Source organism: Jaculus jaculus, chromosome 2 (genome assembly GCF_020740685.1).
Source record: "Jaculus jaculus isolate mJacJac1 chromosome 2, mJacJac1.mat.Y.cur, whole genome shotgun sequence".
In the NCBI taxonomy this organism is placed as follows: domain Eukaryota; kingdom Metazoa; phylum Chordata; class Mammalia; order Rodentia; family Dipodidae; genus Jaculus; species Jaculus jaculus.
In genome coordinates, this window is record NC_059103.1 from 25512212 (window position 1) to 25532810 (window position 20599).

The 20599-nt window shown below is 42.3% G+C and overlaps 1 protein-coding gene across 1 annotated transcript in view; it reads right to left on the reverse strand.

Annotated features, from left to right (window-relative positions):
* Akain1 (A-kinase anchor inhibitor 1) overlaps nt 1–15624 on the reverse strand; it is a 57043-nt gene extending 41419 nt beyond the window's left edge. Inside the window, exon 1 of the mRNA XM_045142532.1 lies at nt 15527–15624. Coding sequence (XP_044998467.1) covers nt 15527–15542 — 16 coding nt within the window. The 5' untranslated portion in view covers nt 15543–15624. The remainder of the gene's footprint in view (nt 1–15526) is intronic.
* Nucleotides 15625–20599: the final 4975 nt, after the last annotated feature.

Consider the following 20599-nt stretch of genomic DNA (forward strand, 5'->3'; position numbering starts at 1 on the left):
CTGGCAGAAATTACCCAACCAAGAGCAGCTTGTGGGAAAAAAAAAATATTATTTTGGCTTATAGACTCGAGGGAAAGCTCCATGGTGGCAGGGGGAAATGATGGCATGAGCAGAGGGTGAACATCACCCCCTGGCCAACATAAGGTGTGGAACTGCAACAGAAGAGTGTGCCAAAGACTGGCAAGGGGAAACTGGCTATAACACCCATAAGCCCACCCCCAACAATACAACCCCTCCAGGAGGCTTTAATTTCCAATTTCCATCAGCTAGAGAGAGTAACATTCAGAACACTTAAGTTTATGGAAGACACTTGAATCAAACCATGACATTCCATCCCTGGCATTGGGCATAGCAAAGGAATATTCAACCAATACAAGATTTAAATAGTGCAAACATCAAACTCTATAGTTCCAAGTCCCACAACTCTAATCAGTGACAAATATCCAGGTCTGATAATTCTATCCAGCAACAAGGTTCTGGAGTTCCAATTCCACCCCTCCAGCCAGGCTACTAAGAGTCCTGGAAAACTTCATCAGGGCTGGTAGCTTTCCTTAGTAGCTACTTCATGGTCCTGGCATCTCTACTGGGTCTCCACTGCAACCCACGGTCCATCCTCACAGCTCCATTGGGTCTCTATGCAGGCATCCAGCAACTGCCCATGGTCGTTTCCAAAACACAAGACCATGTTGCAAATTCAATGACCCTCTCTTTCCTGCATTTCTTATACTCCACAATACCAGGTACCATGCCACTTTGTTAATCCTGGGGGGGATTAAAGCAGACTTTGGAGAACAGGACACTCTTTGAGCACTCAAAGTGCTTCAAAAGAGTCTACATTCTTCCTGTTGCCCCAATGCAGGTCAGCTGGCCCAATCTCAATGGTTGTAATCTGTCTCTAATATAATTGCAGCTGAGTGGGCAGCACTTTGGACCCAAAGATTTCTTTCTGTGCCATATCCCTCTGCATACACCAGTCCATTTCTACACACTGCAACCCTGCACAAGTTCTCAGAACATGGGCATAAAAGCAAGTCTCTCACATCAACTGCTTCTTCTAGCCCAGTCCAGGCAAAGCTCTTTCTCACCCTCATAAACCAGACTTCACAGTCCTTAGTTCTTACTGCATTCAGATCTTTCAACTCTGACCAGAATAGTCCATCATGTTGTACTTACAACACTTTAAGGCATCTCTCAGGCCAAGGTTTTAAATCCTTCCACATTCCTCTTGAAAATAAGCTCTAAAAGGCCAAAGCCACACAGTCAGCTGTCAAGCAGCAGATGACACCACCCCTCAATACTAACTTACTTTTGCAGTCAGGTTCACATTGCTGGCAGAAATCACCCAATCAAGAGCAGCTTGTGGGGAAAAATAGGTTAATTTGGGTTTATAGACTTGAGGGGAACCTCCATGATGAAAGGGAAAATGATGGCATGAGCAGAGGATGAATATCATCCCCTGGCCAACTTAAGGTGGACAAAAGCAACAGGACAGTGTGCCAAACACTGGCAAGGGGAAACTGGCTATAACACCCACAAGCCTGCCCCCAACAATACAACCTGTACCAGAGGCTTTAGTTTCCAATTGCCATCAGCTAAGGAGACTAGCATTCAGCATACCTAACTTTATGGGGGACACCTGAATCAAACCCCCACACCATCTTTTACAGCAGTATGAAAACCTCTGTGCCACTCAAAACAAAATGAGCCACTTAGCGTATTAAATAACATTAAATATTTATTTCAGGACTGATGCATTATTTACTCTATAAATAATAAACACACCCCTTTTATCTCACCATATATAAATTGCTTCTAAGTTAAGTCATATATAACAATAGAAGCCTGGAGGGTAGGAACAAAAAATGATTCAATAATATACTTATCTCAACTGTTTAGACCTTATTCAAAATCTGCAATAATATGCACTTTTGATATGTAGAACCAAAGCTACTGTTCCTCTTTCTCCAGTTGATCCAGATTATTGTCTAAAGGAATACCAGACACACTTAGAATGCTCCTGGGAACACTGCTACAGTCGCCTTCCCATTGCTGGGACAAAACGCCCCACTGGAAGCAGCTCATTTCAGGTTTATAGTTTCAAGGGGAAGCTTCATCATGGCAGGGAAAGTATGGCATGAGCAGGAAGCTGTCTCACATCTTGTCACACACCTGGGTGGATGTAGTCTAAGTACTGTGGCTTGGAACTGAGCTAATGAACCTCAAGGCCCACCCCCAGTGACACGCCTCTTCCAGCAAGGCTCCACCTCCAAAAGTCCCTACTAGCTGGGGTGGAGTATGAGACAATCACAAGCACAGCACGCTATGAAGGACACGTTACACTCAAACTACCACAAACCCCAAGCACATAAGGCATGAGTTCTGCCTATTCTTTTGGCAGCTTTTTTAAACATTTATGTTTATTGATTTGTGAGGAAAGAGAGAGGGTGTATGTATGTATGTATGTATGGGAGAGAGAATGGGTGTGCCAGGGCCTCTTGCCACCACAAAAGAACTCCAGAAGCATATGCCACTTTGTGCATCTGGCTTTATGTGTCTAATAAGGAGTTGAACCCAGGCCACCAGCAATTGCAAGCAAGCAACTTAATCATTTGCTGCAATCTCTCTACCTCCCCCCTTTATAAGCTATTCTGTCCATGTAGAGTCAAGTCTACAAACAAACAGTTAAGCAGGAGACTGTCCTAAAACCCTCAATAAAAATCCATAACTGTTTTCCCTCCATGTGGCTCTCTGCTCCTATTTCCTGCCTTCTGTTTTGTATTTAAATATTTTATTTATTTGTTTGTTTATTTATTGATTTATCTGCAAGCAGAGAGAGAAAGAATGGGCACTCCAGGGCCACTCACAACTGCAAACAAACTCCAGCTGCACGCACCACTTTGTGCATCTGGCTTTATGCAGGTGCTGGATAATCAAACCCAGGACATCAGGCTTTATAAGCAAGCTACCTTTAATCACTGAGCCATTTCTCCAGCTCAGGAGACCATCCTAACTCAAGTTTTTTCTGATAGCCTTACCCAAGAAGGACACATCTACAAAAGGGTATGCCCTCTCTTCTGTTAATTTATGTGTGTGATTCTGATTGTATGACTGGCACAGTCACTAAAGGATAGGCATCTCATCACAAATTAGACGGACAAGACCACTTCTGGTATGTAACATGTGACCTTCCTTCAGAGCTGTGTTTTTCTCTAACCAGTTCAGGGGTTAGTGTGAAGACATGTAGCTAACAGGGCAAGCGTCATTTCTCAGCTATTACTTGAATGGGACTACTAAGAGATAAAAGAAACCTGAGCATTCGTCAATCTGTTCATTCATCCATACATCAGGTGCCAAGTGTGTGTAAAGATCAAAAGGAGACATACAGGGTGGAATTATGAGAGCCTCAAGATGCCTGCCCACTTCACTGGCCCTTTAAAGTCAGGCTAGTATTTCTCAACTGCACACAACAATTTCCTGAATACCTTTTAACAAACATAGTTAGGGCAAACCTTAAGTATTTCTGTTTTCCTAGCCCATGTGGGAGCCAGACAATATTTTTTTAATTTATTTGAAAGAGAGAGAGAGGCAAAGTTTGGGCATGTCAGGATCTCTTACCTTGCAAACAAACTTCAGATGCATGTGCCACATTATGTATCTGGCTTTTACACATTGGTGCTGGGGAACTGAACCAGGATTGCAGGCTTTGCAAGCAAGTGTCTTTAACCACTGAGGCATTTCTCCAGCTTCCCCTCCCCCCACCGTAGGTAATTTTAATGCACTGTCAGTACTGGGGTGATCTGGAATAGAGACTCATGGGTAAAATAGCCATGATAAGATCAAACTCCTGCTCTTTTTTAAAATATATTTTATTTATTTGAGGGGGTAGAGAGAGAGAAAGAGAGAGAGAATGGGTCCACCAGGGCATCCAGCCACTACAAATGAACTCCAGATGCATGCACCCCTTTGTGTATCTGGCTTATGTGGGTCCTGGAGAATCAAACCAGGATCCTTTGGTTTTGCAGGCAAACGCCTTAACAGCTAACCCATCTCTCCAGCCCCACACTCCTGATATTTGAAGGTATTTGTATGCTAATTTTCTTGAGCTTTCTCCTAGTTTGTAATGAAAGTCTTCCGCAGCTGCACTTAGGGAAGCTAAGGAAAAGCTCTGTCTAGCCATGTGTGAAGCAATTCATAAAGGAGAGCCTAGTACATCCTTGTCCTCTGCTAGTGGTGGAAAATGTCATTAAAAAGATGACCTCGGGCTGGAGAGATGGCTTCGTGGTTAAGCGCTTGCCTGTGAAGCCTATAATTATAGCCCATATATATATATGTGTATATATATATATATATATATATACACATATATATACATATATATATATATACATACATACATACATACACATAAAAAAAAAACTAGGGGTTGGAGAGAGAGTTTAATGGTTAAGGCGTTTTGCCAGCAAAGCAAAAAGACCTCGGTTCGGTTCCCCAAGACCCACGTAAGCCAGATGCACAAGGTGGCACATACTTCTGGAGTTCGTTTGCAGTCTAGGAGACCCTGACATGTCCATGTCCATTCTCTCTCTCTCTCTCCCTCCTTCTCTCTCTCTCTCTCTCTCTTTCCCTCTCAATATATGTACATAATATATTATATATATATGTATGTATATATATATATGTGTGTGTGTGTGTGTGTGTGTGTGTGTGTATTCTCCCAAATAGATAAATAAAATATTTTAAATTAAAAAAAAAACAACTAGAAGAACAAGTTTTTCCACAACAGTGCATGTCTCCTCATCCCACACTCTAGCACTCATGGTGTTCTCTCCCACTAAGGGCCCGGAGGTGATGATTTATCTGTAGGAACAAATCTTTATCTATTCCTCCATCACTAGCTTTCCTAAAGAAACCAAACCCAGGGCCATTTGATTCCCCACTAGAATTAACCCATACCTCCTTTTCATCTTACCCTTGGACCTTCAGTTGCAGAACTCTAACCCTGAACGTATTTTATATTAAAATCCTAATATACTCTATCAGAGCACAAGATGCAGAGAACATGTAAACATGTGTTTGCTGAATAAATAATGAAAGTCTCTAAAGGATGCATCTCCCATGCTGTCCACCTGTTTTGGCCTCTCTTGGTATCCGGCCATCAACCCAATGATCGTTTCCCAGGCTAGATGTACATGACCATGGTTGAAAGCCCTGCTGCCGTCTACGGTGGATAGACTAGTGGTCACAGTGCATAGTCTTTCCCCTCATTTCCATTCTAATGGGATTCTATCCCAGTGATTCCCATACAACTAACATCGGGCTGTAGGCACAAAAAAATGTGGCAAGTGAAGCTTTAACGATTATTATTCTTCTTGACATAAGTTATTTTTGGAGTAAAATAACTGTTATTTATTGACTTGCATAGCATGACCTGATCATGTGGTGAAATAATATATTCTGAGGCATGAGTCAGATCACAATTAAGGCTATAGGGAATTTCAGCCTAAACTCCCTGGGTATAGAGTGATTAAAATCTCATCAATGGCACAGCAATGAGCACATATTTTTATTTCTTTTTCCAACAAATATGTGCAGTCCAAACAGAAAGGCAGAAATAAGTGTACAAGAATGTTAGAAATAAATTCCACAGAGATAAAAATTAACATTTTTCTCATCCAACACAAGATGTGGATTGCATAGAAGCAGCCTACCCAAGTACCAAACAGAGACATCATGCCTCCCCAGGAAGAGATATGATGCTGATAATTTGAGTGCATTGCCTGAATATCATAAGGACTGCTGCTCTAAATTTGAAATGAAAATATATGAATAAAAGGAATAATTGACTCTTGTCTTCTTATTTCTGCAAACAGATTAGATGTGACTACTAGGAATAAAGGATTGTATCCTAGCCACAATTATTGAAAATTGTAGCTTGGCTACAATTTATTTTATTTATTTATTTATTTATTTATTTATTTATTTATTTTGATAAAGTTGTTCTTAATGGAAAACCATCCATGTGACACATTTGGTACACAGTGAGTCTTTTTTTAAAACAAAATTTTTTTATTTATTTATTTGCAAGAAGAGAGAGGTAGAATAGGTGTGCCAGGGCCTCTAGCTACTGCCAGCAAACTCCAGATACATGTGTCACCCGGCTTTACGTGGGGACTGAGGAATCAAACCCATGTCAATAGGCTTTGCAGGCAAGCACCTTAATCACTGAGCAATTTCACCAAGCCCAGTAGTGAGTAAATGCAAGGTTCCTGGCCTTATATGCATTTTCCTCTTGCATTTGTTTCCATGACAAAGCTCTATTAATTACAAAGATGCAAAATCTCTAAGAATGCCACAAATGATTGTCTCAAACATGACCCAGTAAGAGGGAAACTCACAGGCACATGGCAATTTGGTGTTTGGCGGGGGGGGGGGGGGGGGGGAGGGATCCTTCACACCCTCTTCTAATCCCAAACTAGTGACAGTAGTTCACAAGTAAATAGCATGGCTTTATTCCTAAGAGCCTTCCCAATGAGCCCAAGGTGATATTCAAGGAATCAAATCGTATCTAATAACGTGAGAGTGGCTCAGACACGAGGTCACAGACTGGAACGTCAGTCCTCAAACAAACAGATAAGGAACGTGAAATGATACCTCAAACTATAAATTACCTTCACTTGATATTGAAAAAAGTACGAGACACCCAGTAAGGCTGCGTGTTCTTACGCGCTCATGCTTGTGCCTAGACATATTCAGCTTTTAAATCTGGACACGATGGGAATTATTCAGATCAGCAAGACGGCCATCTGCTTTCAAGCATGCAGCTGCTAGCCTTTAAACAGCATCTTCTCGTGATTCATAACTTATTCATCCCAGTGTGCACTCAGACATCTGCCTAATCATCAATTCAGCTTGCCACAGCACTTTGCTCTAAAGTTTCATAACCTCAGCCCAGGTAATGCAGTGATCCAGGAAGCCAGTTTGCTTTGTTTGTGTTATATGTAAAATACACATTATTAGACATTCCCTCATGAACACAACAAAGTCATCAGTCATAGCTACTATTTAGTATACTTTAGGACAGGCATTTCATCTTTTAGTCCCTCAATTTTATCTTTAGTTAACTTTTTTTTTTTAACAAATTTATGCATTTGGGGTTGAGGAACTGGCTCAGTGGTTAAAGGCTCTTGTTTGCAAATCCTGTTAGCCTCTAGGTTCAACTCTCTAGTACCCACAGAAAGCCAGATCCACAAAGTGGGGCATGAGTATGAAGTTCATTTGTAGAAACAGGAGGCTCTGGCATGCCCATGCCCCTCCCTCTCACAAATAAATAACGACAAAAATATTTGTTCATTTGCAATGTAAAAATAAATAATGTAGGCACCACAAGGTGTCTTCCCACTGCAAACAAATGGCTGCTTGACTTTACATGGCTGGCCGGGGATCTGAACCAGGACTGGCAGATTTTGCAAGCAAATTCCTTTAACCTCTGAGCCATCACTCCAGCCTCAAATGAAATAATTTCAGTTTCATTAATATGTATCTATTGTATATATTTAATAAGGTTTGGGGCGATATTTTGGCCCACTGATACCTCATACAGTGATCAAGCCAGGGCAGCTAGCCTTTCCCTCTCCTTACTAATTCTTTGTGTTTGGAACTTTTGAATTCTTTCCTCTAGATCCTCATAAAATACAAATTTGATGACTGTGAATTGTAGTCATTCCTCAGTGCTGTGGAGCATCAGGATGCATTCCTTGTGTTTTCTCCTCTCCTTTTATCCATCTCTCTTCCCACCATCAGTCTCTGGCTAGTCATCATGGATCCACACTCAGAATGGCATTGTTCAGCTTCTGTATATGGCACGGATACAAAGTATCTGTAATGTCCACCATGTTTCTGGAAATGACAAAATTCCACTACGTATGGCTGAATAGTCTTCCACTGTGTGTATGGGCTGCATTTTCTTCATTCATCCATTGATAAGCACTGAGGTTGATTCTATATCTTCTTTAATATAAATAGTAAGTGCACAATTTGATCTTCATTACTACTCTAGAAAAATAAACATATTTTACAAATCAACAAAACTAAGCTGAATGATTGACTCAGTGGCACTATATAAGAGAGAGGACAGAAGTGTACTACTGAAAGCCAGTCCTATCTCTTCTCAAACTGAAACTTCTGCATCAAGCATGGTTGCTTCATGCTGGGACTGCCATAGCATCACTAAAATATCTTCATACCATGTAATAAGGAAGAATGACCACTTTTAGGCCTCTGACATTCACCCTCAGCCCAAACTGAGGTGTTAGCCACATATCAAGGTTGTGTGAAACTTTGTGTGACATTTAGTGTGAATACACTGTATGGCATTTAGTGTGAATACACTGTGTATGAGGACTGAGTCTTCTTTACTCTCCCAAACAACTTCTAGCAGTCTTGGCTACCCATTCTTGTTCTATCACTGGCAGCAGCAGCTTGGATAGGAAGGATCCAGAAAGTTTAGGAAAAAAAAAACACAAAAAGAGTCTACATCTCTATAAGAAGAGTGAGTACCTGTCTAGTTTAATGTGGAAGTAGTGTTTGATATACAGAAGAATCTCCCTAAAGAAAATCGGTTTTATCAAGCATGTACATTTTTTAATATTTTTATTTGTTTGCAAGAAGTGTATGTGTGTGGGCTGGAGAGATGGCTTAGCAGTTACGTGCTTGCCTGTGAAGCCTAAGGACCCAGGTTCGAGGCTCATTTCCTCAGGACCCATGTTAGCCAGATGCACAAGGGGGCGCACACATCTGGAGTTCATTTGCAGTGGCTGTAGGCCCTGGCATGCCCATTCTCTCTATTTCTCTCTCTATCTGCCTCTTTATCTGTCTGCTGCTGTCAAATAAATGAAAACAAAAACAGTAAAAAGAAGTGTATGTGCATGTGTGTGTGTGTGTGTGTGAGAGAGAGAGAGAGAGAGAGAGAGAGAAAGAGAGAATGAGAATTGGTATGTCAGGGCCTTTTGTCACTGCTAACAAATTCTAAATGCATGCATCACTTTGTGCATATGGATTTATGTGGGCACTGGGGAATCAAACCAAGACCACCAGGCTTTGTTTGCAAGCAAGCACCTTTCACCTCGGAGCCATCTCTCTAGACCAAGCTTGCATATTTTTATCTGCACCTAAATTGCTTTGTACAGTCTGGCTACCGTGTCTTGTTTAGTTCACAATTATGTTACATTAGAAAGTTGACCCAGCTTCAAGTCTTGGTTCTATTACCTAAAATTGCACATGCTTCTGAGCCTTGCTTTTATCATTTTGAAAATAATGACACTTTTTGCTGGCTTTTAAATTAATAATATGTAGAAAACAACTGAATGGCATGAAAAGGAGACAGCCGTACACTGCATAAATAATCATGCCAAAATAATATGTGTGTCACTTTGATGCTCTGCTTTAAAGGGGAAGAAATATATTCATAAAGATAAAGGCTGGGAAGTTACATATTAAATATTGACACTACTTGATTATGGTGTGGTTTTTCATTTTCTTCTTTTTGATTAGCTCTAACTTTTAAACTTTCTAAAATAATGGGAACATAAATTTTTAAATAAAACATACTTTAAGCAATAATGAGGGCTGGAGAGGTTGCTTAGTGGTTAAGGTGCTTGCCTGCAAAGCCAAAGGACCTTGGTTCGATTCTCCAGTACCCACATAAGCCAGATGCACAGGGGGCACATGCACCTGGAGTTTGTTTGCAGTGACTGGAAGCCCTGGTGCGCCCATTCTCTCTCTCTCTCTTGCTCTCACTCTGCTTCTTTCCTTTTCTCAAAATAAATAAACAAATAATAAAATAAAAAAGAAATAATGAGAATGTAGAAAGGTAATAATTAGAGAAGAGATGATACATATGTAGAAAATGTAAAAATTATAGAAGTAAAACATCTGGTCAGTTAGTAACTAAATTAAGCCACCCTTAAAATTCCACATTTGATTAAAAGGCAATCCCCATAAATTACTTGTCTATAAGAAACTCATAATGAATTATAATGATAAAAGTAATTTAACAGTGAAAGAAACTCAGGCATGGCAGTGCTCACCTATAATCTCAGCACTCAGAAAGGAGACTGGGGCAAGAACATCCATTAGCTTGAAGCCAGTCTGGATTACACATCTAGACCCTATCTCAGAAAACAAAACAAAAATGTACACGGATGGAAAAATTACATATAGTTGATTTTCATTACTCACAGCAGTTATATTCTAAAGAATTGTTACAAATATTAGCAAGTATTGGACCACTGCTCTTCAGGGAAACACAGTTACATCTTCTGATGCTCTGAAACCCTATTCTTGTCAACTGATCAACGTATATCCTTGACTTACTCATTCACATTGTGCTCACAGCCAATAGCATTATGCCTAAATTGAGCTTCTGTAAGACGTCTATTTTCTCTATCAAACACAACATAATCATCTAGCACTTAGAAACACTAGACAGCAGGTAACCGTGCTGGAAAATCATTGTAAAAGACTGAGATCACTTACAAAATACATAAAAGGTGAAAACCATGGCACAGATAGAGCATGAGAAACACTCTTGTGTGAAGAACGGGCTGAAACGTGAAGGGAGCTGAGAATACACGTTACCCTGACTCAAATGTTTAGCACCCGTCTGCATGTGCTTGAGTGACAAGCCTTACTCTGGGGACTGAAAAGAAATGCCAGTATGAGAAAATTCACAGATATGGAGCCCACGAGTACAAAAAGTCTGCTATATCACCCAACCACTAATCCAAAGAAACCTGGGTCAAAACAGATCTTAGAATAAGTTCACTAGGACTAAAGAGAGGTGCCATCTGATGATAAAAGAGCCCAGTTACCAGAAAGATACAACTTTAAATGTATAGGTGCCTAATAAGAGGTATTAGATGTATGAAGTAAAACATGATCGAGAAAAGAGAAATGGAAAAACTCACGTTTTTGGCTAAAGGCTAACCCATTACGCATCTCAGGAATCAGTAAACTAAGTAGCCTGACTAGGTAGATCTAGAAGAAATGAATACCCACTGCATCAAAATGACATTTGTATAGCAAGTCACCCACAAAGAGTAGAGAAGCCATTGTGCGTATGAAATGTTCACCAAGATAGACCACATTGTAGACTGCAAACATATTTTATCAAGTTTATCAAAGTTTAAATTATAAAAAATTTATTCTCTGGTGACAATGGGCGTAAACTAGGAATAGCAGGCAAACAGTGAGAACTTCCCAACAACTGGAAATTAAACCACACACTCCTCAATAATTCATGGTGTTGAGCATGAAATCAAGGAAGCTTTCTCATTCCTAACATCTACAAAAAGACCGATAAGTAAATTTAACCAAAAAATTGAACAATATAATAAAATACTGGTAAGAGAAATTGAAGATGATATATAATATGGAAGACTTTCAATTTTCATAGATTCATATTGTTAGTATGTCCACACAACCCAAAGTGATAAGCAGATTCTATGCAATTTCTATAAAAATATCAATGTCATTCCCTTTTAATATGTTACTTATTTATTTAACAGAGAGAGAAAGAGAAAGATGGACGGAGAGAGAGAGAGGGAGAGTAAATGAGCATGGGCACGCCAAGGCCACCTGCCACTGCAAACAAACTCCAGACAAATGCGCCACTTTGCGCATGTGGCTTTACATGGATACCAGGGATTCAAACCCAGTTCATCAGGCTTCACAAGCAAGTGCCTTTGGGGAGATGGCTCAGTCTATAAAGTGTTTCTAACACAAGCCTGAAGACCTGAGTTCTGATCCCAAGTACCCAAGTAAATGCTAAGTGTGGTGGTACATGCCTGTAATTCCATTACTGAGGAGGAAGAGACAGAAGGTGACTGGGTCTTGCTGGCTAATCAGGCAAGTCAGTGAGAACTCTAGATTCAGTGAGAAGCTCTGTCTTAGGAAACAAGGTGGAGAACAAGTGAGGAAGACACCTGATGTCTATGTTTGTCCTCCACATTCACACAGACACATGGGCACACACACACACACCTGCACATGTATAGGATCCCATATGCATACAAAAATGCTTATGTACAGATGTGCACACACCACACACATATGCAGGCAAAAAAATGTGTAAAGAAGCTGTTTTGTGGTCATTACATAAACCTATTCAGTTTTTAAAATCTTGTAGAACTATACACCAAGCATTTAGTGGCTTTAAATGTTGAAAGGAACACAAGTTTTTAAAAGGCTATATGCGAATTGTTGAGGTGGCAGATTATAAACCTGATAAAGACAGTCTGCTATATAATTTATTCATTGACCTTTCTGGAACTGGGAGGAGGTCTATATAAATGAATAGAAGCTGAAGACAGTCTACAATCAGTGCTTTCCCAAATATCTTTGATAGCTTTATCTAGAAAAGGCGCTAGAGTAAGCTTACACATCAGGCTCTTCCTATCTGATTGCTCATAAGTATTCCATTTTTCTGTCCTTGTAAAGTTCTTACCATAAACCTTGTTTAATTTCTGTTCAAGAGAAGAGCAGAACTTTTTGTTGACACAGGATTTGGCTGAAGCAAATGTAAACAAGTCAATCCCATGCACAAGAGAGGTGAATTAATCTCTGAATTGCATGCTAAGCATGGAGAGCACATTTGGCCCAGGGACAAGGTAACTTCTACCCCCACTTTCCATCTTATTCTCTGTTCCTTATTGGTCCTTTTCCAAAGAAGAGGGAGTTAATTTGAGGGCTCATATTTGTGAATGTATTTACTTGAAGTAATGACAGTGAAAAGACTTTTGAGTTTGTGAGTCTGTCTTCTTTTCTCTCCTGGAATTAGGTCAAGAAATACATTGACATTCTCTTCTGTATCTTGCCAACTTTAATAATGATGAACAGTGATCTTCTCCCACTTTTTAAAATTAATTGTTTATTTATTTCAGAGAGGGAAAGGCATATAGAGATAGAAAGAATGGATGTACCAGTTTCTCTAACCCCTGCAAATGAATTCCAGATGCATGTGCCACCTTGTGAATCTGGCTTTACATGGGTACTGGGGAATCCAACCCTGGATCATTAGGTTTCACAGACAAACACCTTAAACTGCTAAGCCATCTCTCCAGCCCTCTTCTTCCACTTTTCCTTTGTCTACAAATACATGAGATTGCCTTCATGTCCCTGCCCCCAACACCACCAGCACCACATAGGAAATCCAGCATCTCCTCACAGCACATACTCTTCTCCTAATTGGAAGCTTTTGTCACAGATTAAACAACCTGCATCAGTTTAGTAATACAAATGGGGACTAAAGTATTTCCCCATCTTTACCAGCCGTCTTCCTTTGGTGCTGGAGTTTTACACCTGTAAATCTTTTCGCATGGCTTTAGACATTGTTTCACCTTCCACTTGTGGAGATGGCAAGAAGATGAAGAAGAGACTGAGGAAATGAGAGCAAGAGTCTTTGCTCTAACTGTGTACCCTAACTTATCCTAACCTCTGGGTACATGGCCTTGGTGGAGAAATAAACATGCATTGTTGTTCATTTAACTGTTAATTTTGTACAGCTACTATAGACAGCATCTAAATCCTTAAAAAAAAATTTAGAAGTCATGGCTTTCTTAAACACTTTAAAAATCAGTGTTCCCAAAATTCATATCTCCCTAAGCTATAATGCCTATTAATGATGGAAGAGAGAAGAAAGATGTAGAATTGACTTAAAAAAAAAAAATGTTTCACATGTTTCTGTACCTGTCCCATCCAGGTGAATTTCTAGCAGTTTTGCCAGTTATAAATTATTTCTACTTCCCTCCCCAGAAATAAAATAAATGAGAAAGTAAATCCCAGTCCAACGTGAGCTGCTTAAACCTAGTCATCCCCTCTAGAAATGTCCACCAATGGTTATACTGTGCTTCAGTGCTGGTCAAGCATACAGAAAGTACCTAGATAATGTCACCCAATGACTCTCACAAAGGATATGGTACCACCTCCCACCTTGGAGAAGAAGGGTGTCATTTGTGTCTTGCAACAGCTCGTGTTAAACAGAAGGGCCAAAGAAGCTGGGCAACACTTGGCAGGATGAAAGGTTCTGAGGAATTGGAAAGACAGACAACTCCAGCTCAGCATGGCAAGACTATCTGGAATCAGCCTCCCTGGGAGTTAATAGAGATGAGATTCCCTCCTCAGTAATGTGAAGTTCAAATGAGACAATAGCATGTCTGCTTTGGGCAGGGGGAGGGCTCCAGGGGCATTCCTCTAAGGCATTCCTCTTAAAAGTCACTACCTGTGATAAATCTGAGTTGATAGACCTCCATCCTGCCTCCTCAGCTAGCCTACTTGTTGGAGTGGGGAGAGGGAGAGCTGACATCTTAAGTTTTGCTAAGTGACTTTTTTTTAAATCCAGACTCAAAATTTTCCTTTTAAATCATGTATCATACTTTTTTCTCCCCAGTGTCTGTGGCCCATGACCAGGGCAAATTCAAACAACCTTTCAAGTTTGTAACAAAGCCAGTGAGTACTAGCCCCTATAGTCTTCCCACTGCCTATTGTTACCAGGGCTGTTAGTGAAAACAGATACAAAATGAGAGGGGAGAGAGAGAGAAGAGAAATGAAGAGAAGAGAGAAGAGGAAACAGAAAGAGACAGAGAAAGAAGGAGGAAAGAAAGAAAAGAGAGGAGAGACAAAGAAAAGGAGAGAGGAGAGGGAGAAAGAGAGAGAGAGGAAAAGAGAGAAAGAACTTTAAATCTAGGGACCCAGTATCCTGTGTTTACCTTGCCCTGAACCATGATTTCTCAGTGGGTCACTCCACCTATACACACACTCCCAGATCCTGACCCCAAACACACACACACACACACACACACACACACACACACACACACACACACACACGTCAAGCTCAGACCAATCTGACTCTTTGCCAACTTGTAGCCACCGGCAGCTGCAAAAGGGACAAGATCCTTCTATCTGCCCCAAGACACTGCCAAGGCCCGCGGCGCTGGCGCCGCCGCAGTAGCGGCCTCTCTCCCTGCTGCAGTCCGGCCAGCCCGCAGGAGTTTCAGGTTTAATTCCTGAATGAGTCGCGCTCCCCTGTTTTCCCCCCCGCTTCTCCTCCTCCTCCTCGGGAGGAAGAAGCGGATCACTTTGCTATTTCTGCGCAGGGGAAGAAGTCCCGACAGAGATTCCCACCAAAGGAGCCTGGAAACCCAGTGCCCTTCGCCCCTACCTCTGCTCCCTCCTGCCCAGGTGGGTCGCGTGCTGCTGCCTCACGGGGGTGTGCGAGGACCCAGCAGGAGGATGACGAGGGACCGGCTGGAGGAGCCCGTGAACAGATGGGGCGGGACTGGGAGAGGGGCACCCAGCGATGCGCTCTCCAGCCTACCCTCGCGCCCAAGCCCCGCTGATGGGTTCGGGGTCAAGGCCTCTCCATCCTCATCCTCTCTCCTGCCTGCCTCGCTCCCCACCTAGACATCTGCGGGGGGGGGGGGGGAAGGGGGCGGTTGGAAAAGAAAGAAAAAGCAAGGTGAGAGAGTACCTGGAGCAAACACCATGGTTCCCTTCAGCCCCTGGTTTAAGAGCGACTGGCAGACGGTGGGCGGGAGGAAGGCCAGGGCTGGGCGGGCCGGGGCGCAGGTGGGTGCGCGGGGCGCGGGCGGGACGGTCAGCACCTCGGACAGCTCCGTCGCGCGCGCGCGGTCCGGGCCGGGGTTCAGCCTCCGCGGCGCGCGCTGCCTCCACAATGCACCGCTGCGCTTCTGGCCACCGGGCCCGCCCGCCCGCCTGCGGGAGGAGGAGACCGAGTCCCGCTCAGCTCAGCCCTCATCCCTCATCCCCACGCCAGCCCAGCCCAGCTCAGCGCTCCGCCGCTCCGCCAGCGGATCAGAGCGCTCCCAACCGTAGCAGGAAGGATGCAGAGGGAAGCCAGAGGATGGTCACTGCAGCGGGAGGGACGGCTAAATCGCTTCTAATGACCCTCTGTCACTCGCGCCGGTGGAGGCTGGACTGACATTCAAGATGAGTTGGTACTGTCCTCCCCCCCACCCGCCGCCCTAAGGCTAACTCTGAGTTTTGAAAAGAGTTAAGCTAGCTCTGCACGGAGGGAAGGAGACGCCAAACGAATGGTCCTTGGGTCCTTGACTTCGCTTGCTGAGTCGCAGTCTTTCGCTAAGGTCCAGGAAGAGGAAGTGAGAACGACAAGATAATGACCACGGAGTGCGTGGTGAGTGCGGAGTGCTAACAGGCTCTGTTCTCTGGCGACAACTCTGCTGACTCCTAAGCTTGACGGGCCTCAAGGTCACCCCCTTTAGAGGCAGGGGCAAAAGAAAGAATCCCAGGTGAAACAGGTCTCACCTCTATAGGATAAACCATCAGAGTCCACTACAAGTATGATCACATATCTGAGACCCATCAAAAACAGTTTTTGCAGCCCTGTCTCGCACCTGGTTGAAACTGAGTAGTTTCTCTAGGGTAGAACAGCCAGATGCTCATTTAACGCTCTAATCATTGGTCACTTGAAGATGTCCACTCTCCAATTAATGCTGGGGCAGTGTGTGCAGCCTACATTAAATGTCACCCAGCTTACAACAAATCCATGTAAGATACAACCCCAAAGTTGGACACAGAGAATCCTCCCGTCCAAGATGTTACTGGCTTTGGATTTTATCCTTTTTTTTTTTTTTTTAATCAAATAGGCTTTTCCAGGAACAAAAGTGATCAGTCACCACCAGCGTCTGGGGTTCCTTCACTTTTACCTTTCCCTGGGGCGGGGGGGGGGGGGGGAAGGCTCGTGAAAATACAGTATTAATTTGGTTGGAAGCCATAAATGCTACATTGATTTGGCAAATATGAGCATTCAAAGAGCCTGTTTGGCACTGGGCTTCTTTAAAGCCATCTGATAGATTGGAAATGCAAATCGTTTGATAGCTCATGAAGTACAGTTTGTGTGGAGGCATATGGGAAGCCTCAACATTACACAATTAGAACTGCTCTCAGCACCTGGGACAAGCCAGGCAGGAGCAGATGGGACCGGCTGGGCAACAAGCACGAAGTCAGCTGACCGGCAGCAGGAAGGGTGTGTATGAAAGACGGAGTCCTCTCACATCCCCCAGTTACACCAAAACCGAGGGACCAAGCCTGCTCCACAGAGCCCTTCTTTGTTTCCCCACCATGAGAGGGGTGAAGCATTACTTGAAATAATTTTTGAATGAAGGAACACTTTAAGTCTTCTTTTTAATTTTATTTATCTATTTATTTATTTATTTGAGAGGGGGAGAGAGGAAGAAGCAGATGGACAGGGATAGAATGGGTGTGCCAGGGCCTCCAGCCACTGCAAATGAACTCCAGATGCATGTGCCACCTTGTAGGTCTAGCTTACGTAGGTACTGGAGACTAGAAGCTGGGTCCTTAGGCTTAGCAAGCAAGTATCTTAACTACTAAGCTATCTGTCCAGCACCCCACTTTAAGTCTTTTACCACACTTCATTTATTAAATGGGCTTTACTCTCTTCATGCCTAAACAATGACCCACAGTTACATTTAAAAATAAAGCAACATAGTGTAGGTAAGAAGATAAGGGTCAAACAGACCCAAAACTAAATCTGAGATCTTTGCCATATAGTCACTGCATAACCTTGCATAACGTGCTTGACCTATTGTCTCATCTGGACCTACCTGTCTGGAACATCTATTATGAGGACCAGCTGAAATATGCACTTCAGAGTATTTAAGGAAAATCATGGCCTTGAGTAAGTTCATTCTCAGAAATCAATGATATACTGGGAGTGACACCCTATGGGAAAGTTTCACCATCACTCTCTCATTGCTGAAACAAAATATCCAACAAGAAGCATTTTATGGGATGAAAGGGTTTGTTTTGGCTTACAGATTCCAAGGGAAGCTTCATCGCAGCAGGGAAAACATGGCAGAGCAACTTGGATAACACACCTTGTCACAGCAGGTGTGATGGAGCAGCAACAGTGGGCTAGCTCAGGGGCTGGAGAGATGACTCAGCAGTTAAGGTGCATGCATGCAAAGCCTAAGGACATGGGTTCAATTCCCCAATGCCCATGTAAAGACAGATTCACAAAGTGGCACATGCATCTGTAGTCATTTACATCAGTTGGAGGCTCTGGTGCACCCATTCTTCCTGTATGTCTCTCTTCTATCTCTCTCTGCTTGCAGATAAACAAATCATTTTTTTTAAGTGGGCTAGCTCTAAAAATCCAGTGGGCCAGACTCATAAACCTTATGATCTGCCCCCAATAACACACCTCCTCCATCAAGATTCTTCCTCCCAGAAGTTCCACAACTTTACAAATTGTCACTGGCTGGGGACCAAGTATTCAGAACACACGAGGGTTCTGGGGGACAGTTTACATTCAAACCACCACAGAAAGAAAATGGAAAATTAGATCAGTACTTCCCAGATATGAATGTACACATAAACCCCTTGGGGACCTTGCTGTAAGCTGACCTGGAAGACTTGGGTCAATCCTGACAGTCTCTCTCTCTAATAAATAAATAAATAAATACTTTTTAAAAACTTAAATTTCTTCCTCGTAAAACAAATATACTTTAATGACATGCTTCAGCTTTTAGTTATTTTACCTGTAATTTTCACATTCAACAAGATTATCTCAGATTTATATCATGCCTGGTACCAATCATTTGGTTTGAGTTTAGTCTCTAAGAGTTTTAGCAATGAAACCAATTGTAAGTTGATTCTGAAACATCTCCACCGACCCAATAATTTTCAGAGTATCATGGTCCAGACATACTCTAGTTCTTCCCATTCCACACTCATTGTTGGAACATTATCTAATCAACGCCACTTTAAAATAATCTTAGCACACTGGGAAGCTGAAATGAATTTAAAAGTAGCACTTTATTATGAAGAATTAAACTAAAATTCTATCCAAAATGTCTGGTCATATAGGTTTGAATGATTACAGAGATAAAATACTGAAAAATCAATACTTCCACTTTTTCAAAAACTTATATTTTTTATTTCTTTACCAGAAAAGGGGGAGGGGGAGTCGGGGCTACTCCAGGACCTACAGTTGCTGTAAAAGAACTCCAGACGTATGTGCCACTTTGTGCAACTGGCTTTATGTGAGTATCAATGAACTGGGACCATCGGGCTTCTTAAGCACCTTTAACTGCTGAGCCATTTCTCCAGCCCAAATTCTTCCACTTTTAAAAACTGCTTAAGGGACGGAGAGATGGTTCAGTCATTAAGTTGCTTGCCTGCAATGCCTAATGACCAGGATTTGATTCTCCAGTGCCCACGTAAAGCCAGATAGATGCACAAAGTGATGCATGCATCTGTAGTTTGTTTGCAGTAGCTAGAGGGCCTCGCATACCATACCCATTCCTTACCCCCCCCCCCCGAAAATAAATAAAATATGTGTGGTTATTTTGAAAGCTATTTGGAGGGCTGGAGAGATGGCTTATCTGTTAAGGCAATTGCCTGCAAAGCCTAAGGACACAGGTTTGATTCTCCAGTACCCATGTAAGCCAGATGCAGAAGGTAATGCATGTGTCTGGAGTTCATCTGCAGTGGCTAGAAGTCCTGGCATGTCCATTCTCTCTCTCTCTAATAAACAAAAATAAATAAATAAATAAATAAATTTAAAAGAAAACTAAGGCACTGTAGAGATGGCTCAGCAACTAAAAGTGCTTGCTTACAAACTCTGATGTCCCAGGTTCATTTCCCCAGTACCCACATACACCCAATGACCCACGTTTCTGGAGTTCCTTTGCAGTAGTGCTAGGTCCTGCTATGGTATGCCCATTCATATTCAAATTTTCTCTCTCTCTCTCTCTCTCTCTCTCTCTCTCTCTCTCTCTCTCTCTTTCTCTTTCTCTTTCTCCTCTCTCACCTTGTATATAAATAAAATGAAAATATTCAAAAACTGAGACAAGAAAAAAAGGAAAAAACTTATTAAAAAAAAGAAAATATTCAAAATTCTCACCAAGCGTGGTGGTGCACACCTTTAATCACTCAGGAAGCAGAGGTAGGAGGATCACTGTGAGTTCAAGACCACTCTGAGACTAGATAGTGAATTCCAGGTTGGCCTGAGCTAGAGTGAGACCCTACCTTGAAAAAAAAAAAGAAATATTCAAATTTCTGGTTATTAAAAAAAAGGAGGGGCTGGAGAGATGGCTTAGCGATTAAGGGACTTACCTGTGCAGCCTAAGGACCATGTTCAACTCTTCAGGTACCACATAAGCCAGACACAAAAGATGATGAAAGCATGCAAGATCACACATGCGCACAAGGTGGCCTACATGTCTGGCGTTCAATACAGTGACTGGAGGCCCTGGCATGCCAATTCTCTCTCTCTCTCTCTCTCTCTCTCTCTCTCATTAATGAAAGGGCAGTCTGTTGGGCTTGCCTCAAAATAAATAAATAAGTAAAAAGTCGATAGCTGGAGATAGTAGTTGTGGTGGTTTGAACAGATGGCCCCCAGTATATTCAGTTCTTTATTGTTTGTAGTTTGCATCTGCTGGCTACCTGGCTTGAGGCAATGTTACTGGGTGATCTTAAGGTGTGGTGGGTGGGTTTCCAATTTCAACCTAAAGATATGCAAAATGTGCCTAGCTGGAGT